Consider the following 24768-nt stretch of genomic DNA (forward strand, 5'->3'; position numbering starts at 1 on the left):
TGTGTGTGTGTGTGTGTGTGTGTGTGTGTGTGTGTGTGTGTGTGTGTGTGTGTGTGTGTGTGTGTGTGTTTAAACCGCACACACACACACAAACACACACACACACAAAAAGCTGAATTTAGCAGCTGAGAGAGGAGCTTTAAATGGCAACATTTTCAAATATTACTACTGAAATACACACTCCACACAAGGTTTATTTTTTTAATTGTCAGGTAATGTATTTTTAATGAAGTTATTGAGTCTTGTTTTTGTCTGTTTTAATATTTCTAGTTATAGAGAATGTGTACTAAAATGCGGGGGAAACATATTTAATCCTTTGAACCTCCACCATTTTGTTTGTCTTTTGACGCTGGATGTTATTATCTTGTTGGTGAAAGCTCCTAACCATTGGAATGTGTTTGACTAATGACAGCCTGTGAATTAAATGTCGCATGTTTAATCTTGTGAGTTCAACAGTGTGTCAGAGTCCCACTTTCAGACAACTGGGTCATTTTAGCTCATGAACAGCTTTGATCTAAGTCACCCCACTGCAGCTCTGGCCTCCCTGGAGGATGAACCTCCAACCCCCAGCCTCAAGTTATGTGCAGCCTGTAACAGACTTTCTTTCACGACTTCCCTGGCAGCCTCCCTGTCCCGGCATGCCCACAGCATGGTGCCGCCACCTCTGTGTTTCATATAGAGACCAGTCGTTCAGGATGATGTTCTGAGCTGCAGGATATTTTTTGTCTCATGTTACCAGATCACACTCTTCCATATGTTTAAAGTTTTCCTGGCGGGAACTGATTAATGACAGATTAAACGTTGATCTTTGTCCCACCTCAAAATGGAGCACTTCTTTTTGTTTTTTTGAGGGGGGGGTTTGTCTCAAAAAACGATGAAGTTTGTGGTTGTAACTTGACGAAATGGAAACAAATTGAAGCGAGTTTGAATACTTTTGCAGGTGTATAAGAATAGACTCGTTGGTTTTGGAAACCCTCTTAATGTTGCATGTCTGTCTGTCTGTGTGCGTGCGTGCGTGTGTGTGTGTGTGTTTGCAGGAAGGAGCAGACCATCTCATCTCCGGTGAACTGCTGGAACCTGCTGCTGCTTCAGGTGAAAAGGGAGAGTCGGGACCACGCCACTTTGTCCGACCTCTACCTCAACAACATCATCCCACGGTTCGCGCAGATCAGCGAGGACTCGGGGCGCCTCTTCAAGAAGGTAATCGCATGCCTACACGCAGACGCGCACACGCGAAGCGAGGAACTCGAGTGATGCAGAAGAGATAGAGGGCATAATAAATCCGTGTCCTGTTTCAGGCACGTCCATCCGTCTCCCTCGCGTCTGCTTTTTGTCCTGACTGATTTATTGACAGCTGAACCATAAGCCTGGGCAGTTTATAGTGTCTGGGTTTCATACAGGAGTCTGCATTTATCAAGCCTCCCCCTCACCCAACCCTCCGGCCTGTGAGATAAACAGATAAGAATAGAGAATTGTAGTGGAAGAACAGAAAAAGCAAAGGAACAAGATAAAGATGGAGGGTGAGGGGGAGGCTAAGCATGATGAAGCAAATACCAGAGCGCAGTTCTCCCCTGGGAGACGGCTGTTCATCTCCAGGAAGGACGTCTCAGACTATTTGTTCAGCAGGAGTCCCGCAGAGCGAGTGTTGCTGCGGGATGAGGTCATTTTTACCGAAAGCCGGAGCTTCACCAGATCAGGCTTTGCTTTTGCTCGGATTTAAAATTACAATACATTTCAGGTGGAATAGTTTTTTTTGTTTTGTTTTTTGTTTTTTTTTATGAAAGCAAAGAGGGCTGGAACTGGGCGTACCGCAATAGGGGAGATGAATGTGGAGAATCTGAAACCTTCTCAGGTAGAGGAAGATAGCTGTTTAGTACAAGTGTGGAGCGTGAAGGGAAGTTGTGTCTGCGTGTCTGGAATGTCGTGGCAACGGTGGCCGATTTCCATCCCGATAGAAAGTCTTTAAATGGCATATACACTCTGATCCCGATACCAGAACAAAGCAACGAAAAAACTCCATGTTTTTTTTTTTTGTAACTTTCTTTCTCTCTGGATTTTAATGAGACGTCGTTAATTTTCCTTTTTTGGGGTATTTTCCTTGTGTTGGTTGTTCTACTGAAGGGTTGATTTCATCTGGTCTGGTTCGTAAACAGCCTGCAAACAACACACCCACACAATGCTCTAAAGTCTAATTAAGCGCATAACGAGTCCATTTATTATGTTTCCATTCAGTGGCAGTTATACTAGTAACGCCAGAGGCCATGACGGTCTCACCACAGCTCATATTTGACGAGGCAGCGCTGAAGGAGCTGAACAATGGCAGCGTTTGACTGAAAGAAGCATTGAAATCAACTGTGCTGAACTCATCCGCAACTATAAAAATCCCTCAACACTGACATTTTTTTTTTTGTAAACTATCTTTTTTTTCTAAGTTTTTCTTCAAACTGCAAAATATTCAGTTTGGATAGATTGCTACATAGAAATTGACCCAATATTGGGTCGGATATAATTTCAAACATTACAAAGTTACTGCATGCTTGGAGAAAAGAAATCAGACAAGAACATTTCAAACACATCAACGTAGCTGATGTTACAGCTATGTTGTAATTACTAAAGTTGCATATAAACTTCAGATAAACGATGCAGTCTCAAAATTATTCGACTTCTTGTTTACAAGAATCATTCATAATTAGCGGAACACACTTTTAATTTTATGGCCTTTTGTGAAAATATGATTCATGGCCTCCAGCTTCTCCAAACTCTCATTTTGTAGAAGCCTTGATTCACTAGTTTTCTTGGGTTTGTGTGCAACACCCTGTTTTGCTTTCAAATAAATTAAAAAAAGGTTTTCAAAGAGTCAAAGTTAAGGAATTCTGGTGGCTATTTTAGTATCTTCTAGGACTTCTTTTGAAACCAAGCCTGGGTGAAAATTTGATTAGGGACGTCGTCACAGCTCTTGTTTGTTTACATTGGTCTGAATCAGTTCATGAGTTTAACTTGTAACCTATTTTTGGTTCAGTTCTTCTTATCTTATGCTTCTCCAAGCACACCGCTGAGCCATAGATTTGAAAAGTTTTGATTCATCGCTTCTCAGAATAGAATCCCAAAAGCTTTTTAGCTCATTTTTGTTGTTGTGAGCGAATTGGAGCTGATTTTTCGATAACACTTAAGTTGAAGGGGGTGTGCATAAGATTGGCATGATACTGTCGTAAACATAACATAACACCTGCTGTGAACATGAAGGAGTCTTCATGAATGTCTGTGACTGTTGCCATGAAGTGTCATTTAATAAGTAGTGAAATTTTTAGTGCAAAGTTGGCTGTTTTAAATTGACTTTTAATGCAACTTTTAGCACAACTTTGTTTAAAAGTGTCATTATTTACCGAATGACACTTCATGACAACAGTCATAGACGTTCATGAAGACTCCTTCATGTTTAGAATAGATGATATGTCATGTTTATGACAGTGTCATGTCAATTTTATGCACATCCCATGAAATAAAGTGTCAGCGATTTTTCTTTTGCTTTCGCATCAGTTATAATAACTTCAATCGAGCAAATTATTTTTCCAGCTACATCTCTAAGAACACCTTTAGATCCCTGGCAATTATATATTTTCTGAACTTTTTAGACAGTTCACTTGACTTGCCACATTTCTAACATGCAATAAATCCTTACTGTCATTAGTCTATCTTTGTTACGTTTGATAAGACAAATGAAACTCTTGATTAATTACATCAGGCACGCCTGAGACCACATTTGCAAACGCGTGCTCCCTCCCATGAGGAATTGAAATGAGGTCCTTGAATAATTTTGAGACATTGAAAGTAAAATTTTGTGCTGGATTCAGATAAATCAGATGTATTGCAAACACGTGGGCAATTTTGAGTGAATCACTGTTTTCAGCAAAGATGTTTATTCTGGCACATTTTTAAACAGTCTCTCAAAACGTTTCTTTACTCTCGGTGGAAAGATATGATATATAATTAAGCTGCTTGTTTGCTATGAAAAAAAAATTGATGTCACAATATTTCCTGCTTTGATAAAGCTAAGTAACAGATCACTAACCCAGCTTTCTACAAACGAAGATCAAACAGATCTGGGTCTTGTCAGTTTGACAGCTGAGATAGTTGATGTTGATTTAACTCTCATGTCGGCTCATTAAGGAAATCAACAAGAGTGCCTTCTTATGTCTGCAGTAAATGCATTTGTTATTCATTTAATTGACGTTTTGAGGTCTTTCTCCATGTTGGCGACGACAATGTTTGAAATGTTTTAAATAAGCCAAGCCAAATCTATTGGTAAGCGCTTGAAAAACAGCACAACTGACCAAACAGATGAATAGATATCAGATGTAAGCATTACATCGCAACAGGTTAGCATTAGAGGCTCTCTCGTTCTGTTCAGCTTGTTCTCAAGAAGAACAATGCTTACGATTTCCTGGTGAGAAAAATCAGCTGTAATGTCCACAGTAGCAGAGCGACATCAAAGTCCAATATGCATGATCAGAAAGGCCGGCGACAGCTGTGGCAATAGGCAACTTAAATGTACACTGTACTGCATCTCTTTGGTTTCGCAGTGTTTGAAAATGTAAATGCAGGCAAAAACTTCATTTGCCTGCGCTGCTAATGATAGTTGGGCCTAGTCGCTGAGAACAGCAATTAGCAAATTTCACTGGCTTTTCCACACATTCCTATTGGTTGTGACATCATTCCAAGATCCAAGTTATCCCTCCATAAACTCAGCTGGATGTCCCCCACATATGACATTTGGTTGAGCCCAATAGACTTTTCAGGACTTTTTTTTTTTGTGGTCTGCTTCCCTTTCGCTTGAACTTTGTCATGCAGTCTGCCCTCGTGGCAAAATATTTTTGCGTAATTGTCTGCGCTATAAAAGGCTTGAGGAGTTTACATTCTGCGCGTGTTATCTTTCTATTCCAGCCTTAAAGACAGGAAGCGTCACACGGTGTCCGCTCTGTGAAGCTCACTGAGACAAATCTGTGTTGTTGGGCTACAAAATAAAAATGAACTGAGCTGACCTTCATCCCTCTCTTTGCGCCAGCAGTCGAACCAGCATGGGGGGGAAACCATGAATATGTCCTCGATTGCTTTGTTGCCTTATTTACCTGGGTTCGACATATTTCTGTCCATGCTAGATAGACTGTTTAATCTTAGATGGATGGACGTTTGTTTTGCAGACTATGTTAATGTGTCACTCGGAGCACTTTGTTCACGAAGCCTGTGTTTTTCTCTGTTCAGAGCAAAGAGGTTGGAGTGCAGCTGCAGGAAGACTTGATGAAAGTCCTCAATGAACTTTACACGGTAGGAAAACCGCTCTGGGCGATCATCACACACGATACTCTGATTGTGTTAGGATTAGAAATCTCTTCCTTAGAGGTGGTCACTGATGCTAAAACAGCGTTATTTTTGACCTTTTATTTTAATATCACCACACAGAACTAAAGTATTTTACAAAGGGTATCATCAGCACCAATATATATGATGTGGCCAACCCTGGCTATTAAGATTCTTTAAGAGTCTCAGTACCACCTGATTTTACTTATAATTTGGTGACATAGTTAAATATTTCTTTACAACTCTTTAGATTTTTTTTTATCTCTCTAAGCTGACACTGAGGACAACCTCCTCCTTGACAAAATATAAACAAAACTGGAGTGGTGTCAGCTTTTAGTAGCTATCATCAGCACCATTTCTCTCTCTGGTGCTGGACTAGCGCGCTTGTTTTAGTTGCATTTTACCCAGAATGCCATGCTTTGTGGTCTGCTTTCGCCGCTTTTGGAGTGATCTCCGGTCCACTTGCGTTTGCATATGCATTCGAACTGTGCCAGAGTTCATTTCAACTGAACTGAGACCAGAGTAGTTTTTTTTTTTGTTTTTTTTTGGTCTGCATCACAGTTTGGTTGCGCATTCACACTTCCCAAAATGAACCGGACTTTCCAGCGTTTGATGAAAGTGGACTAAATAGGACTGCTGTGAATGCACCCTAAGAAAGGATCGCATCTCTAAAATACATTGCTGTTTTATATATCTTCCATTTCACAATGGCTATGATAGTAGACATTTCATGCTCTAATCCTCACTCTTGTTTTTGTTTTTGGGTTGTTGTTTTTATTTTTGCACAAATGCATTATAATATCTAAATGCCCCATGATACTACCAATTGACTGAGGCAATCAGAGGGTATTTCTGGACTTTACACTAAAGCACGCTACATATCTTTAGGTCTGCCAGACCCATAAAGGCAAATCCTATTCTATAATTACAGCGTATAGCAAGAGATAGAAATAGATCTGGTTTGAGTGACGCTCACATGTATGCTCACGCACTGGAAAGTGTGTTTGTCTGCTGTTTTGAGGGGCTGAGGCTCTGAGCAGAGCTGTGTAATGACGGCTCTGGCGGTGGTCAATGAAATACAGCTGACCCTGCACATAAACGCTCACTTCGACTGTTTTAGCCCTTTAACGCAAGCTCATATAAGCTCAGGAGAGGGCAAAGATCTCCTGAGCCGTGCTCACCGATTAAAGCACCAGATTCCTGCTCACAGGTGATGAAGACGTACCACATGTACAACACTGACAGCATCAACGCCGAGTCCAAGCTGAAGGAGGCGGAGAAGCAGGAGGAGAAGCAGATGGGACGCTCCAGTCGACAGGAAGACAAGCAGACCCCGCGCTCCCCCGACACGCTGGGCAACATCAGGACCGAAGAGAGAGTTGTCCGCCGTTCCAGCGTGAAAAAAATCGAGAAGATGAAGGAGAAGGTAAGTGGGTCGGGTCGGGGTGAGGGGGGGTCACAGAGGCATGTCTGCGTCTCATGAATGATTTATAGCCGCGCGACAGGCTTACTGCTAACCTTGTCTGCCAAAGCGGCAGCTTGTCAGAGTAACAAGGGTCTGCACCTATTATCCCCTTTAATCAATACCGAGGCGTTTCACTTTAACACATATTACCCCCAGTCGTACCTCCACACATCCTGTCATCAATGTCCCCCCATTTACTGATTCTTTTTTTTTTTCCTTTTTCTTCTTCTTATCAGAGACAAGCTAAGTACACAGAGAACAAGCTGAAGGCCATCAAGGCCAGGAATGAGTACCTGCTGGCGCTGGAGGCCACCAACAGTTGCGTCTTCAAATACTACATCCATGACCTCTCCGACATCATTGATGTGAGTATAAACACGCTGCTACCCTGTGATGCGAGCTGGTGTCCGAGGACGTCGCCGGTCTCAGCGTGTGTCCTTTGTCGTCCGTTTTGAGCTCGCGGTTTCCCCTGGGTTCGTCTCTTCACATTAGCTTCAGCGTCTCTAATGAAGGCTGCGAAGCGGCCGCCCTTTGTGCCCGCGTCCCTTTTTTGTCGCAACAATCGGCGGTAACAGCTTCTATGTTAGGATTTATGTGCCGTATTTTCTCTCCCGAGCTGAACCACAGAGCACAGATGTGCCGCAAACGCGTTTGTGAAGGCTTAGAGAAATGGTAATGGTTCATGGTTTACTGGGTAAATGCTCTAAAGGAGACATCCAGTTGTTTAGTTTTTACAGCATACGTTTAATATAATGTTGACATTAAAGGCTGGGAAACAGACTCGGCTTCGTAGGCCACTGCAGCTGCACGAGAAAGGTGTCCTACGCAGCTTGGGAAAGTCTGGGATTTAATTTAATTCTTTGGGAAATATGGGGGGGGGATTCTACCTCCTGACTTAATTCTGTATTCATTATCCAAACATTATTATTTCCTTGCATCCAGACTTTCTCCATCTGTCCTTTTTCTTGTATTTTCTTGTCCTTTCTTTTTTCTTCCTTCCTTCCCACTTCTGTTTTTACCTTGTATCTTTGTGGCCTATCTCCCATCGTTCTGTTTCTTCTTTCTTTCTCATATTTTTCTTTCTTTTTTTGCCTTGCTTTCTTTCTTTCTCCTCTTTTTTACACCCACTCCTTCCCCTGTGTGTCGGATCCACCTTTGTTGCTCCTCGGTGTGATGCACGAGAGACTGCAGCAGAGGTAGTCATAGAGCCAAATTGGTGTGAGCGTGTCATGTGGATGGCAGCATGTACAGCACACCGCTCTAATGAACAACGCTGTTAGCACTCAGTGGATGCTGGCCGGAGTGTGTGTAGGCATATGCCAAGGCGCGGAGGTGCATTTAAAAAAAATAAAAAATTTTGTGTGTGTGTGTGTGTGTTTATTTTGCTACACTTTGCTTTGTAGCGTATGTCTGAAAAAGTCTTCCACAAACTGGTTAAGGCTGGAGCAAAGGCCCGTTCTCAGGGTTATTTTAATTACTATTTGTGCCACTTGTCAAAATGTCACAGACCAAAATGAACAGTGGCTTTCAAAAGGCTACACTTTGAAAAAAGGCGATTTAAAAAACCATGAGATCGTGATAATTTACTGCACAGCATTTTCCCCCATATAATGTGGCATTTATGCTGAACGTAAAACAAGTGATTTTCTTATCAGAGGAATTAAGCAGCTTACCAAGAGACACCAGAAGCACAAATTCATCCAGCTTGGTGAAAACCGAAGCTCAGTCTGAAGAAAAGTAACCTCACATCATATAAAGCTTCTACCATGTTTTAAATAGGAATTTATAGTTTTGAGATGGAAGGAGGATAGGTTTTTTCATGTTATTATCCACAGCATGCCACTGCCATTACCGTGTTTCAGCACATGGATGGTGTGTTTATCGTGAACTGCAGCATTAGGTTTAGTTGATACATTTTTCGATTTTTATCATGAAGGCTGATCTGAAAGTCAGTTTGAACCGAACCAGGCTGTATTTTTGTTCGCTAGCTCATCAAAATCTTAAAACGTGGTCAGAGATGCCTTCCATGACCTCAGTGGGCCAGTGTTATGTTGCTGCTGTCAGCAGCGCAACGCACGTCGTCACAAAGCCTCTATTACCTCAGGTTGTTTACTAGAAAATAACGAGTGTTCGCTGGACTCAAATGGGCTTCACGTCCACCGGCCCTTTGGCGAGTTTGTTTGGGAAAACTGCATCTTAAAGCCACTCGTCTAAAATCTGCAGAGACTTCAGCGGGTCAGAGGAGGAGGTTTAATGAATGTTTGTTGCATGTTGTTGAACAAGTGGTACAAATTATAGCTGTCCTGAAGAGAAAAAAGGGCAAAAGTGTCTGGATGAGTGGGGAGTATCTATATTCATCTATGCTACAATATATGTGCAAAAGTGTAGATAATGAGTGTATCTGATTGTTGCATAACAGAATACTATTTTATCTCAACTTTCCTGTTTCATCATGTCTCTCGCCGTCTCTTTTTCTTTTTTTTAACTCCCCGCGAAACTCAGGGAGATAAGACTACTTGTTACATATCATTCAGAGTATTTATCTTTATCTGCATGCATGTGCGGCAGTGCTGCGACCTGGGCTACCACGCCAGCCTGCATCGAGCCCTGAGGACCTACCTGTCTGCGGAGCAGAACGTGGAGACGTCTAAACACACGGGTCTGGAAACACTGGAAGGAGCGGCAGAGAGCCTGGAGCCCAACGGGGACAAGCAGAAACTGATGGAGACCTACAACAACGTCTTCTGCCCACCAGCCCGTTTCGATTTTCAGTCCCACATGGGGGACACGGTATGGATCGTTTTCTTCTTTCTGATGTGTCAAAGTGAGAGAATTTCATTTTAAAAGGCAGTGGTATGCTTACCTGTGTGTGTGTGTGTGTGTGTGTGTTTTTTTTTTTTTCAGATGGGAGTGATGTGTGCACAACAGCCGCTGGAAGTGGACCTCCATCAGAGGTGTCAGTCTCTGCAGTCGCGCCTCTCCACTCTGAAGATCGAGAACGAAGAGGTCAGGACGTGTTTTTGCTTTCGTTGTCATGTTTCTTCTTTTGTTTCTTAGCTACAAGTTTAAATAAAAAAAAAAAAATAAATAAATGTTTATTTTTTTCTTCTCACCGTCCACCAGGTGAAGAAGACCATGGAGGCCACCATGTCCACCATCCAGGACATGGTGACGGTGGAGGACTACGACGTCTCCGAGTGCTTCCACCACAGCAACAGCATGGAGTCTGTCAAGTCCACGTTCAGCGAGTCGTATCTGAGCAAGCCGAGCCTGGCCAAGCGGCGTGCCAATCAGCAGGAGACCGAGCAGTTTTACTTCACGGTCAGTGGAGCGGATTGAGGAACGGGCCTGGTCTTGACCTGGTCCAGCAGTTCTTACTAATTAACATAAATATCACCCAACCCAGAGGTTCCCAAACTGTGGGGCGCGCCCCCTAGGGGGGAAGAATGTTACTGTTTGACATTCTTCGAGGTTTAGACATCTAACATTTTCAACAGATGCATCTTGTGTCTGTGCTGCCCCTCTCCAACTTGTTGCTGATTCAAAGACGAATACTGCAATTTTCCTCTCTTTCAAAAAAAAAAAAAAAAAGACAAAATCTTCTTCCATTTGTGAAATTTTTGTCTGGTTGAATTATTTTGACTTTATTTTTCAAATGAGAGCAATTAGATCACTTCCTGCAGTTTTGTTTAAAAGGTTTGAAATTCTGGCATCTATACTCAAGCCTATGATACCGTACCATCATTTCATATCAGTCCATGCTAAGGTTTGATGCTGTTGTCTTTTTAACCACAGTAGCAGTGTATTTTAGTAAATCAACATAACCAGCAGCTCTGGTAACGCCGGCATTTGTACATTTGAATGTTTTACAGAAGCTAAAGGAGTTTCTGGAAGGCAGGAGTCTGATCACCAAACTGGATGCCAAGCATGACTTAATCCAGAAGACCCTGGGAGAGAGTGAGTGTCCTTCATACCTTTTGCATTTTGTCCTTTTTTCCAGTCGCGTGGGTCCGGTATAGGGCCCAGCCCCTCTGCCTTCTTCCCCACCTCCAGCAAACTGAAGAGAGGGGGGGTTGGGAGGGTGTCAGACGGATGGGGAGTAGAGTGGGGACACATCAGGGTCACAGCAGTGAAGCAGAATGACTTTAATATATCTAATAATCACAGGCTGTGTGCGAGTCAAAGGGAAGGTCACAGCAGCAGCGCTGACCATATGACCATATGTGGATGCAGCTGTGTTCTCCAACATGTCTGTTCGGGGTGTGTTCCTCCTGGTCACATGTGTCGGTTTCCACGGCCTCAGAAACATCTTCTGCATTGTATCTGTGTGTGTGTGTGGCTTTAAAGGGGAACTTTGTCTCCCTGTTTTCATCTGAAGCCATTTCCTCATGGGTCTTGTTCCTGCTATAACTGCCTATCTCTGTGTCTCTCCTCTGTCATAAACCCCCCCCTACCCCCTCGTCCCTCTTCCCCTCCCTTGCTTCTTCTTCTCCTTCTTCTTCCTGTTTCTCCCTCCTATAGGTCAGAAAACCGACTGTTGCCTTGCCAGGTAGGTGTGGCAAGGGAAGGAAATATGCTCTCTCTCACGCACACACACTCACTCATAAATGTGCATATGCATCGTAGCCAGTGGTCTCTGTGGTCGTTTATAGACCTTCTCGAATGTATTTGTGTGTCTGTTAGGACAAATAGAGCATTACAAGGGCTGTGCATATAAATAGACTTTCTCTGGTGACATAATGACAGAGTGCTGTTACCTCTTTTTTCTTTTTTTCCCCCCTCTATAGTGGAAGAAGAAATTCAACCGTGCGGAAGCAGGTAATTATCTGAGTCAGGGTGTTTGTGTCTCTACTTTTAACTCAGGCCTCATCTTTTCTCAGAAAAATCCAGCATCTGCAGGGTGAACTGGCGCAGTTGGGTTGTTAACTCGCATACATAGACCATTATTCACATATATGGGGGCTTTCCTGTGGCTAAATAATCAAAACGAAACTTCAGAAGTGGAGAAACACATGTTTGTAGCGCCCCCTTGTGGCACCACTTGGGTTATATTTGACATGAACTCACTCCTTATAGAGAAATCGGTTTATTTCCTAATCTTAAAATAAACCTTCAGCAAATAAATTGCATTTGTGTTGACATTGAACTATCAGTATCATACAGTATCATTTGTAGCCAAACCTCATCAGATTTCTGAAGAAAAAAAAAAAAACATGAGACAAAGGGAAATTGAAAAGTGTGGTTTCCTAGCAACAGCTGCACCCATCATGTCTTCCTCATGTCTGATATGTTTTACCCCCTAAATTGGTCCATCTTTGCAAATTGATGTGCAAGCATGTATTATGTAGGGGGAAAAAATGTGTGTGTGTGTTTGTGTGCACATATTTTGTCTACCAATTTCCTGTAACAGCTTTAACTTACCACTGTTCATTTCTTATTTCCCTATTTTAGGACTCAGGTGAAGCCATTCCGCTGATGGTCGAGAGCTGCATCCGCTTCATCAGTCGCCATGGTGAGGAAATCCTCCCTGTTAGGTGATAGGTTCGGCCCCAGCTCTTTGATTCAGTGATTGGTTGTTGATTTTCTCTCTCTCTCTCTCTCTCTCTCTCTCTCTCTCTCTCTCTCTCTCTCGTGTGAAGAGTTGGATTGGTTGAGATTTGACTGAATCAAAACATTTTCTGTGTACTTTGTATCGTAAAACTACAAAAGAAAAAAGAGAAAAATCCAGTTTAGGCATTGACGGCTCTGAGGTTCTTACAGTAGGTGAACATTTAGAGGAAATACCACTGTTGAATAGAAATTAAAAACAAAAGAAAAATGTTATTGTGATGGTAAATAAACGTGGAGCTGTCTCATCCCTCGTTTTTCATGTCTCAAAATGTTTCCAAGCAGTAAAATTGATCCGACTTTCAGCCTGGTTACTGGCACTTTGCAGTGCGTCGTTCTGTGTTACACAAGTGCAAAAACATTTAACTTTAGAACATCATTAACTTGATAAAAGTGAAAGGTGTCACTCCTTTAGTTTTCACACTCTGACTGATTTGAGTTTTGTCCCAAGTGGCCACATTTGTCTCAATTATATGTCACTGACAGGCAGTCTGCAGTAACAGACTGTGGACTTAAACACCAGAGGAAACCCCAGTTACTTTAGCATTTAAAAAAAAAAAAAAAACATTTAAATCACAGAAATAATTGTTTAAAATTTTTTTTTTTTTAAAACCATGATTAAAAAAAAAAAATCTCAGTACTCCTACGAAAAGCTTAGAAACTACGAGGATAACCCGTATGTGTGCTTCTGGGTAGGTCTGCGGCACGAGGGCATCTTCAGGGTGTCTGGATCGCAGGTGGAGGTCAACGACATCAAGAATGCCTTTGAGAGAGGTAACGTTACAATCAAAAGCGAGACGTTGCCTCAAACATGTTGGTTTTGGTTCGATTTGTTACTTTCCTTCTTCTCCGTCCCCACGTAGGCGAGGACCCTCTGGCGGGAGACCAGAATGACCACGACATGGACTCTATTGCTGGAGTCCTGAAGCTCTACTTTAGAGGCCTGGAGCACGCCCTCTTTCCTAAAGAAGTCTTCCATGACCTCATATCCTGTGTTTGTGAGTATCACTACTTCAGCCTCCATACAGAAACCTCTTACTCATCACTGATTTATTCATGTTTGGATTTCCCCCCCCCCCTCCCCCCAGCAATGGAGAGCCTTCAGGAGCGAGCGGTCCACATTAGAAAGGTTCTGCAAGGCATGCCAAGTAAAACGCTCGTCATCATGAGATACCTGTTTGCCTTCCTCAACCAGTGAGTAGCAGCACACTCAGAACCTGAACGTTTCCTGCATCAATTAGTGGCTGCACATTACAAAATAAAGCTGGACCAGATAAAAGCTGCTTAATATTAACGAGCTCTGAAATAATCTACGGTTAAATCACAACTGATACGTCCCACGGCTTACTTTGTTGTGAGCTTATGTGCCACAGAGTTACCATTATAAATAATGAAACCAATGCGTCTCATTAGGTGGGTTTCCATTGTGCTATCCTGAACCTTTATCCCCTTGGATTTAACCTCAAACTCCTCTGGGCTCCTTGCCAGATGTACTTCCTGCAGAAAAACTACAACTGATTATTTTGTCACAGAATCATTAGTTTGTATCTTATGTAAAGTCCTAATCTATGCTCAATGAGGAGGTAAAGCTGCACCAAACGTTATGTTCATATTACAGATGCAGACATCTGCTTTCACTAACGGTTACCCTTTTAAAAAATTTTAAATCATCTTAATTTTTAAGAAGGGTATTAAATTAAGTCTGAGTTATGTCTCTGGAGAGTTGTGGTTGTTGCTGCAGCAAAATGTTTTTTTTTTTTTTTATAAGCGAGGGAAAAGATCATTTGGCCGTATCTGGATTGGACTTCATGAACGCAGTTTATGACGTCCTGCATTCATGAAAACAACATTTGGTTTGACTGTCCCTGTATTTACTTTGAACAAATAGAGGGACTAAATAGTTCTGCTATTACTGGAGTGAAAACTGAGATTGTCAGAAATTAGCTTTATAAAAACAACAACAAAAAATTGCACAACAATTGGGTGTTCAGGTGTTTAAGCAACCCTGTTAAGGTATCTAAAATACAAGAGCCAGAAATGGCTCTTGTATTTTACATTTTGGTAGCTAAAGATCTTTCTGCACTGAGTTTTCCACAAACACCAGATTATTTTTGGGCCTAACACCACATCTAAACTTCCTCTAACCTTTTGTCACAGGTCAGTGTGGGCTGTCATGAAGTATGAAGCTGCAAACACAGGAAATGAAGACTTTCCAGATTAATTATTACCTTAATTTCCTCTTTCAAATCAAGTTTATTTTCATAGTTTATCGCAGCACATCATAGACCCTTTTTGCTTGGACATCAGCCACAAACCAAAGCTTCCCATCAAACAAATCCCCATTGAAGCATATAAAACTATACATTTTGGTTAGATGGAACAAAAAACATTTCTTACAACATGTTTGGACACACACGCCTGCATGTGGAGGAAAACCAATTTGTCTCATTTTGACCTTAAAACCACGACAGAGGCCTCATGCGAAGCAGAAGGCAGGTTTGGAGAGCTGAAGAGGGAGCTGACATTTAAGCCTCCTGGGTAAACCAAGCAGCTCATGTGGAGACAGTAAAGATTCCTCTGACTTGACTGATTTACTGTCAGCCCTGTGTTCCTGTTTCTTCTCGCTCCTTCAAGCACACATCACCGCTTTGCTCTGGATCGCCGCAGGAAGGGGATGTCCTTCTACCCTGGACAGTTAGCGACTCAGATAGTGGGACATGTGTTTTATCAAGATTTTATGTAGATTAACACAAATTGTGCATAACTGTAAAAGAAAGAAAATAATACAGTTTCGTCGTCATTTTTAACATGTATTTTTGTACTACTCTGATGCACTGTAATAAAATGCGGAGGACCCAATACCCTTCAGAAGACACAGAAGCACTGTTTTTATTCTCTATACACACATACAGCTGTTCTGTGAAGCCCTTAGAGGTTTGTTGGAGATTATTAGTGAAGGAACAGCGTCACAAAGACAAAAATGTAGATTTTAAACAATGAATAATGCTCAGAAAGTTTTAGGAAAGCTTGAAAATTGCTGTTCGCTGAACCAGTCAGACTAAGAATGAGCAAAAAATGTTGATCCGGTTGAGACAGACTTGCAGCTGGGATCGCAGTGAAACTTGTTTCAGCAAAGTATTTAATTCTGGCCAGGTGATTACAAATGCACCCCACACTTTTCAGGTTTTTATTCACATAAAACAAGGCGTGCTTTTACCTCCACTTCAAAGTTACTTTGTGTTGGTTTTCAGAATATAAAACGTCAATAAAACTTTGTGACTAAATATAAAAAAGTTCTAAATGTGCAGAGCATGTTGTCTACTTAAGACAGAGGAATAAAAATAATGTTAAAACCTCTGTGTTTTCTCCTCACCCCCACCCCAGTCTGTCCCAGTACAGTGAGGAAAACATGATGGACCCCTACAACTTGGCCATCTGCTTCGGCCCAACCCTGATGTCTGTCCCTGAAGGCCATGACCAGGTCTCCTGCCAGGCTCACGTCAACGAACTCATTAAAACTATCATCATCCACCACGACAGCATCTTCCCAGGCCTGCAGGACCTGCCGGGCCCAATGTATACAATCCTTGGAGCCGGAGACGACTTCTGGTGAGATACAGTTAAAATATCAATGAGTACAGGCCCTGGGATGGTCGGTACAAGTCGTTTCAAACGGCTGCTGGAGATTTGGGAGGGAAAGAATTGAGGAGGGAGTGAAGGATTTATTTAAGGGCTGCCAGGGAGAGATTTAGAGCGGGAGGCTACACAGATCCAGGGGGGCCACGGGAATCAGCTTACTGTCCATCAGATGGGAGATTAAAGCCCCACCTGACCACATCAGGCAGCACACAACAGCGCAGGCAATGGTTAATTTTACAATCTCACTCTTGAAGCTTGTTATTGTGATTACTGCCAGTCAGTCACTGTGAATGGGCTTAAATTATGTTATCACACCGGCAACACCTGGGATTTGTTGAACTTCTAGCTTTTGATTGCAGAATAAAAGGACACTCGTGATTTAATTTAATTTAGGGATAATGCGACCTTCAACCTTCCTGTAACTAAATGTATGCCTAGGCCACTTGGATTTATTTTGGTTGGCTGACCGTAGAATTACGAGAATAGGCATCCTGTATGCTTTTGTCCCGTTTTCCCAGGACATCTTTAACTTTAACAAATATCCTGTGTTACTGTGTGTGTGTGTGTTTTACTGTGTAACAAAGTATAAAGGGGGAAAAAAAACAACTCATGTCAAAACTCATCAAACCTGACAAGATGGTAACAAGAACGATCATTTTAAAACATTACCATTTCTTAAAAAGCAGCCTTTTTTAGCCCAGATGATCCTGGAAAAATCTGAACTACTGTGCCTTGGCAAATTATTAACGAGCCTTAGATTTCATGACATTCTGCAACTTTGTTATTTGGGGATTTTATGTAAATGCAATTTACATTTTAATTTAAATTGTATTTTATTTTATGTAAATTCAGTGTATCTCACATAAACTAAAACAAAGTAGTGACACAGAAGGAAAATGACAGATCCACACAACACTTTTTCAGATCTTTTTTTTATTTCTCCTCCACTTCACAAGTAAGCCTTCCTTTGTGTCAGTCTATCACACAAATAGAGTCCCAATAAAACACACAGGGTATAAACTCCTTTGAAAGGTACTGAGACTGAAACCTTCACCTCCTTCTTGAACATCCTGTGCTGTGTGTCTGCTGCAGCGACAGTCCGCAGTGTGAGCCCCCCCTAGTGGAAGAGCCGGCACCTGACACCGTCTCAGTCAGGCACAACAGCGAAGACGGTGCGTACTTTCACTCTGTTCTACTTCAACAAACCCCGTTCTGCTGCTCACTGGCTATAATTTTGTCATCGTAGCTCCCGACCTGCTTGCTTTAACCTATTAATAATGCATTTTTATCATCACCGTAAGGCAGCAGCACTAAACAGCTTTGCACTAATGTGGCTCTCCACCCCTCTCTCTCTGTCTCTCTCTCTTTTCCCTTTGCACCCTGCTTTCTGCTGCTCCACCTGCCTCCGTTGACCCTCCCTCTGAATCTCAGGCACCTTGGCTGTTTCAGAGTCTGAACCGGTCGAAGCCGTCGCCAAGTTCGACTACACGGGCCGTTCCGGTCGGGAGCTGACGTTCAAAAAGGGTGCCTCTCTCCTGCTGTTCCAGCGAGCCTCCGACGACTGGTGGGAGGGGCAGCACAACGGAGTGGACGGTCTGGTGCCGCACCAGTACATCAACATCCAAGAGACGTAAGATCTTTTCCGGCCTCGTGTCGAACGGCGGTGTTACAGACGTTTGTTTTTATTTCCGTGCCTTTGTGAATGTTCGGATGTTTCACTCACCGGACAAAGAGCCCTCTGTTCAAAACCTAAACAGGGAAGAGGTCAAACACATGTTTGACATTTCTGATCAAACGTCAACAGTTCACGCACTGTTGGAAATCCCCCGTTGCTAAGCGAGTTGAGCAGCAGTGATTCAAGCTGCATGTGATTAGAGATCAGTTTCCTTCTCAGCTTAAGACGGGCAGACAGTAGTTTGTAACCTTTTCAGAGTTGTGTTAAATTTGACCAAAAGAAAGGTTCAGATTTCCAGATTTTCTCTCCAATACGTAAAAATCCGCAGTAACACAATATTGTTGTCCAGCTGTGGTGCAGTTCTTGTAGGATTTGGAGGATTACATTATGTTCATGAACGATGGACACCGTACCTTGTAAAACTTTTAATACCCCTTTTAGTTTTCCACATTTTGTCACCTTGCAACCAGAATCTTTAATATATATTTATAGGAACACGACAAGGAAGAAAACAAAGAGGTCCATCGTTTTGAACCGCACAGAAACGGTTTTGATCATATTTTGCAGATGCACATCTGAACCGTTAGAATCCCCTTTAAGTTTTGCGTTCACTTGTCAAAGCCCAGAACTTAATCTGATAGCGAATTTGTGGCAGGACTTGAGCAGCTTGAATTGTTATGCAAGGAAGAACGGATTAAAACTGCAGTATTGAGAAGAGCCAGCCTAACAACAGATCCATACAGACTGTATGCTGTGATTGTAGCCAAAGGTGCATCTGCTAAATACTGACATCACTTAATTTGTGGTGAATATTTTCATTTTATTTATTAAAAATCAGCTTTTACGTTTTTTTGGTCATTTATTTTGTCAAAAAAAAAAACAACAACTCAGATCTTGTTGATCAAGATTGATTTGTAAAAGCAATAAAAAGTGTAAAACATCCAAGGGGTGAATACATTTTATACAAACTGTAGCTAATCTCCCCATCAGTTCTGATCAGCTTCCCTGTAAACGTCTGAAAAAACCCCACATCCCCACAGCATGATACTGCCACTAATACTGTGTCCTGATTAATTTATAAAATCTTCCTTGACTTCCAAACACGCCGCAGGGTTGTTCACACGTGTCTTCACTTTCGGCTGTTTGTTGTGCGATTAGCGCGATCGATGTTTTGGTTTTTTTCCCGCAATTTTTCAGATCTGATGCTGAACGCGGCAGTCCAAAGCCTGAAGTGGACAGCAGGGAGCAGCTGGAGGAGAGGGTGTCCACTCGGGGCAGCGCACCGTCTCCCACAGGAGGCCACGTGGCCGACATCTATCTGGCCAACCTCAAGTGGGTTGCACGTCCGCAGAATATCACCATTTCAACTCTCTGTGCGTCGGGGATTTCCTGCACCTCCCTGCCAGGTTCAGTTAAACTCAGTAAGCATTTTGTGTCTTTTAGGCTGAAGAAACGGCCTGAGCCCGGGAACATCCGGAGAGCGTTCAGGTCGGAGAGCGACAGCATAAGTCCGGCGGCCAGCAGCAGCGGGGCGGGAGGCGCCAGAACGGCGCCTCTCACCGGTGGACCTCAGGTGAAAGACTCGGGAGACAAACGTCCCGTCAGCGCTCACAACATCCTCAACTCGGTCACTCGGCACTCTTCACTCAAAACAAAGGTTCGGTACATGTGGTGTTGATTCTATTCTTCTTCTTCTTTTTTGTTGCTCCAGAGGAAGACGTTTTCTTGCAAATACTGACACATTGTCTGCTGATGCAGAAGTTTGTAAAATAATCTGTAATGTTTATTACTGTTTAATTTTAAGAAGTTGTCATCAAATTCTACTTATTCATATTTTAACAGTTAGTTAATTGGTAGTTTTATCAACACACTGTGTATTGACAACCAGCCCTTTGAGGACATTTGTGAGTGTTAAATGGCCCGAAATTAAAATGAGTTTGACGCCCCTGGTTTAGGTGGAAAGTCCACAGTTACGGAAGGCGACCCCCGCAGGACGCTCCAAGAGTTTCAGCAACCACAGGCCCCTGGACCCTGAGGTCATAGGTCATGTGGAGCTCACTGCACAGGTACGGCTTTTTCCTGCGTTGGAGTTCGGTTCCTTTCGTCCTCGGTGTAGACTGGGTTCCTTTCGTCCTTGCTTACATCGTGTCTGCCTTCTGCGTTGCAGGACACCCAGGACTCGGCCCTGAGCGAGCTCAGTAAGTTTGAAAGACAAACGCCCTCCAAACACACGCACACCCCCGACGTGGTGCTGGACACGCTGGAGCAGCTGAAGGGCATGAGCGGAGGCGGCGGAGGAGGAGCTTCCGAGCCCTCCAGCCCGCTCCACTCCCGTCTGCTGCGGGACGGCGAGGGCGGCCCCTCCTACGTCCACCCGCTCCAGCGCAGCGCCTCGTCGGCGAGCGACGTTCCCTCGTCTTTCCGCCCTCCTAAGACCCAGCCGCGGAGCCCGCTGCCGTCTGCCACGTCCCCCTCCCTGTCTTCGTCAACCCTCTCCTCATCCGTACCTTCCTTTAGGGAGCTGCGTCCGCCGGCGACCAGACCGAAACCCGTGGTGTTCCCAAAGGGAGGAGGGACCGGGAGCCCGGCGATGGGCTCTCCGACCTCCATCGTCCCCCCAACGCCACCTCCTCCACTCATGGGCCACGCGCACTCACTCGCCCATACGCCCCCTCCTCCTCCACCCCCTCCCCAGTCTAATGACAAATCCTGTCCCGCTTAATTTTTTCCTGAATTCCTTGTAACAGTCCTTACAGCTCTTTCAGCAAGTGCAAAAAGCACTTTGGTTGTTTCACATAACCCCTCTACTCACATGTAGCAGTTTCTTAGCAACCTCTTAGGTGTCATTGTCTTTAGCAGGAAGAGTGTGCCCTCTGCTGGCAGCTCTGCTTTACTGCAAGGAGAAGCTTGGATTTTTCTTTTCCTCTGCAGAGAGATCTCCAAACAACGCTGTATTTCAAAACCTCCAGCAGGGGAACAACATCTGGAGCCTACACACACACACATTTTTTTTGGGGGGGGAGCGGGGGGTAGCAAGGGTTTGCATATGAAATTGTGTTTGAGTGCGGGTGTAAGAGTTATTTGCCTTTGCGAAGGAGCTCTATGTGTAAAGAACAAAAAGCACTGTTTAATTTTTGTATAATAGACATGACAGGGTTTGTTTTTTTTCTTTTTGACAACCCTGTGTTGTGTGGAGAAACAGATGGGAGTGTTTGATTTACGAGAACAGACTGTGAAAGCCAAGCTCCCCACTTTGAAGAACCGAAACACACCGACTTGCTGCTTCATAAGAGGCAGATGGGATTTTTTATTTTCTCTTCGGAACGATGAGAGAAAGGAAAAACTTGGCCAAATATCAGTGTAAATCACGTGATCAAGAGCTTTATTTACCTCTCCTTCAGTGTTTTAGTGCATCTGTGTTTTTTTTAACTACATAACATAAACATGTACCTAATATGGCCAACAGTAATTCTGAATCTAACATAGCAATAAAACAATGAAAGCAAAAGGTTTGGCGGTATGAAGCTGCTGTAGTGCAGCAGCTTTGCCATGTGTCTGTGTGTAGGGGACCACTGAAACCCAGCGTCTTTATATGGCATATTTTTATTTTTTGGACTGTGCACACATTTTCCCCTAATGTGTGGTGATTTGAGGCAGCTAAACGCCTTTCAGGTTGTTATCATGCATGCTGGGGCCACTCACAGTACCAACTAGCCGAACTGGGGATACCAGCTGTAACACAAGTTCCAAAAAAAAAAGTCAATAATTTATAAGTAAAGAAAACATCTTGATCTTCTGTTTTTACTATTTAATAATCATGTTGATAACTGGAAAGCATGCAGCTGAGGATCTTCCTGAGTGTGTGCACATGTAAGCACAAAAAAACCACCTCATCTTCTGTGTTCCCGAGTTAATGCCAAGAATCGGTTGGGTGGGGGAACTTATGGACTGTTATATCTATCTATATGCATGTGTGTAAGTGTGCACATGCATGGATAGAGAGTACTTTATGCACCTCCCCGGCCTGCACATAAATGAATGCCAACTGAAACCTACATTCAGGAGACGCCAGTTCTCAATATCCTGAAAATGTGTCATTTACAGCTGCAAATGTATTTCTATTTACCTTTAGGTTTTTTTTTTAACAAATTTTTGCCACATTAAAACCATAATGTTTAATATATTTTAGTGGGATCTTATAGGATCAACTCAACACAAAGTAGCTCGTAATTGTGAAGTGGAAGGAAGGTAGCAATGGGGTTTGTTTTATCTAATACACCTCATCAGCATTCAGTTTCCTTCAGTAGTCACCTAATTACTAAAGAGTCTGAGTGCAGTTTCAGCTCAGTATAAAAACAGCTGTTCTGCAAAATAGTGATGGATAATTGTTGCATTGTAGAATTGCGACTTTTGATTAATATCAGATCTAACTGATGATGTTTGCAAAACAAAAAAAAACTGACAGTATGGTTAGTTCATTTTACTGTTTGCAGAATTATTTTCCCTGTTGACTCCAGTATATATCAGTACAAACGAATATATAATTAATTGCAATTACAGACTTTACAGTCTACGGACTTTCAGCAGTGATTGCAGCAGAATGTGGTTCTACGCAAAAGGAATACAGGAGACTGAATACAAATGCTCACCATAATTTTCAGATTTTCCCCTGCAAACTTTTCAAACCATTCACCTTTGGCGTTATGCACCACTTTGTGTTGGGCGATCACTGTAAAATCCTACAAAAAATAAAATAAAACACTCAAGTTTATGGTTGTAGCGTGACAAACTGTGAAAAAAATTCAAGGGATGCTATTACTTTTGCAAGGCACTCTAAATGAGGAACAAACCAGCTAAGATAGCTGATGCATTGTCTTCAGTCATTGTAGCAACCCTAGCAGTGGCAGACAAGCTTGCTGTTATTAAGAAGACAATGCAAAAACTGGCCTATTTTTTGTCTATTTGCCCTTTGCAAAAATGAATTTGCATTATGTGAAAAAAAAAGAAACTCACAGTAAGAGAGAGCACAAATCCATGCCTTTTCAGTGTAAGTTACCGTTTTTTTTTTTTTTTTTTGAAGCTTCCCCTCTCCCCCCCAGCTCTACAGCGCGGTATGCATTCCTGTAATGAACTGTATCTGTCAAGTCTCTTTGAAATCTCTGTATAGTTTTTGTGCATACCTGGTGTATTTGTGTTGCTCTTACCTCAATATCACAACTGGAGGGACTGTGCGATGCAGAACCATTCCTGTTCACGCGTACAGTACAAACATGCATGTGGGTGGTCGGTGCATTTGTGAAAAGGCGCAAAAGACCTTCTGTGAACTCTAATCAGTCATTGTGCACTTGGCTTGCATGTGGACTAACTTGTGTGGGGATGATGTGTTGGAGTTGAATATTGTTGATGAGTATGCATTTTTTTGTGTGTGTGCATTTGGGGGGGAGAAAAAAATCACAGAACTAAAAAAAAGAAAAAAAGACAATAATGTCAAATCTATTTATAGTTGTCTCTGTATTACTGGAGAATCATGTGCTCAGATGTACTTTGTATATACAATGTTGTACATTACAGAGGTACACTTTTGGTACAGTATTGTACAGTAATAGCAATAGTAGTTTAATCAAACAGGCCTTATATAATTCTATGTGTAGTTCTTGTAGTAGATCTGTTTTTTTTTAATAAACATGGCTTGCTATAAGATTTGTTGATCCACTGAAAAACACACACACACACACACACACACACACACACACACACACACAGCTGGAACACAAAGGTAACGTATAGTTAGACATATCTAACTCAAAACAGGATAAAAAACGAGCTCTCAAATGTTTTTTGTGTCAAGAAAATGGTTTCACCTCATGTAGGACTTTGATATCTCTAGCAAAAATATTGCACTGGAAAATTTTAGGAAAACTCAACCTTTAATTTGAGTACACATATGCATACGTACCAGTGAGGAAAACTATTTGCCTCTTGTTTTTACTTTTTTAATTACACTTCATTTTTTTCAGATGAGCAAAATTATGACAGTCATAAACTGAGTAAACATAAATTGCAATTTTCAACTACCGATTTCCTTATCAAGAAAAAAAAGATATTCAAACCAACCTAAGGCATCTTTGTGGTAGCCAAGCAATGAACAAACAAAAGCAAACAGCTGTCTAGCTAACACTGATCCAGTGTCTCTACCAGGAGACAAGATGGCCACGCCCATCGCTTCTGGCACTACATTGCTCACTATTGACATTGTGACATTTAGTGCGGCCTTTGTCTTACAGACATGTCTCTTGAGGTATAGAGTCCACTTTGGTTTTGCAAATCGTTCCAGCTCGTCTGGTTTGTGTGGCACCTTAACCCTCCTATTATGTTCGTTTCTGAGGTACAGCAATAATGTTCGTGGGTCAATTTGACCCGGGGAGTGTTTTATCATGTCATAGTGTCAGAAACCAAAAAATTCCTCAAACATTTTTTTATCTGATTATTAACTCTAATACTAACCATCTCAATCAAAATTTGTGCAATTATGTTTTTTTATTTATCAGAAATTAAGGATTAATGACGACAACTTACTCAATTACTCATTTGGACATAAAAAATGGGATTTAAAAATTTGAGGTATGCTTTGGGATATCTTTGTTGATAGAAACCCCAAATCTGCCCTAATCTGACTTGCAGCAGGCTTATTTAAATTATTTTTCCAAATGCCAAAATTCTGCTGTCGTTTCCATGATCCCACCAACACAAACGAGCTTCATAGTGCCTGAAGTAGCAAACCACCACCAGGTGGTGGGACTTTATGTTTTGCAATGGCGTGCAGCTTTCATTCTACTGCTACTTTCTTTCTGAGATGAACGCTAACTTTTTTATTGGCAGGATCAGTTTACTTCTTACAAAAAGTCTCAGTAGTCGAAGCGTTCAAGTAAAGAAAAAGAAGGTAAATCTTTTTGGCCTTATTGTTTTTCAATTTTCATGTTGCATTCAGCACATCAATAAAAATATACTGATCAAACTCTATGGAGAT

At 42.3% G+C, this 24768-nt stretch overlaps 1 protein-coding gene across 2 annotated transcripts in view; it reads left to right on the forward strand.

Annotated features, from left to right (window-relative positions):
• srgap2 (SLIT-ROBO Rho GTPase activating protein 2) overlaps positions 1–23439 on the forward strand; it is a 33060-nt gene extending 9621 nt beyond the window's left edge. The window contains exons 3-23 of one of the 2 annotated variants that reach the window (XM_008409251.2): positions 1038–1200; positions 5260–5322; positions 6566–6781; positions 7057–7185; positions 9389–9610; positions 9725–9826; positions 9944–10141; positions 10693–10777; positions 11342–11369; positions 11608–11638; positions 12272–12332; positions 13124–13201; positions 13291–13425; positions 13516–13621; positions 15812–16036; positions 17159–17238; positions 17498–17696; positions 18939–19073; positions 19185–19398; positions 19697–19807; positions 19909–23439. In XM_008409251.2, coding sequence (XP_008407473.1) covers positions 1038–1200; positions 5260–5322; positions 6566–6781; positions 7057–7185; positions 9389–9610; positions 9725–9826; positions 9944–10141; positions 10693–10777; positions 11342–11369; positions 11608–11638; positions 12272–12332; positions 13124–13201; positions 13291–13425; positions 13516–13621; positions 15812–16036; positions 17159–17238; positions 17498–17696; positions 18939–19073; positions 19185–19398; positions 19697–19807; positions 19909–20463 — 3136 coding nt within the window. In that variant the 3' untranslated portion in view covers positions 20464–23439. The remainder of the gene's footprint in view (positions 1–1037; positions 1201–5259; positions 5323–6565; positions 6782–7056; positions 7186–9388; positions 9611–9724; positions 9827–9943; positions 10142–10692; positions 10778–11341; positions 11370–11607; positions 11639–12271; positions 12333–13123; positions 13202–13290; positions 13426–13515; positions 13622–15811; positions 16037–17158; positions 17239–17497; positions 17697–18938; positions 19074–19184; positions 19399–19696; positions 19808–19908) is intronic. The other variant, XM_008409252.2, reaches the window with a different exon arrangement.
• Positions 23440–24768: the final 1329 nt, after the last annotated feature.

The sequence above is a fragment of the Poecilia reticulata genome, linkage group LG5, assembly GCF_000633615.1.
Source record: "Poecilia reticulata strain Guanapo linkage group LG5, Guppy_female_1.0+MT, whole genome shotgun sequence".
Classification (NCBI taxonomy): Eukaryota; Metazoa; Chordata; class Actinopteri; order Cyprinodontiformes; family Poeciliidae; genus Poecilia; species Poecilia reticulata.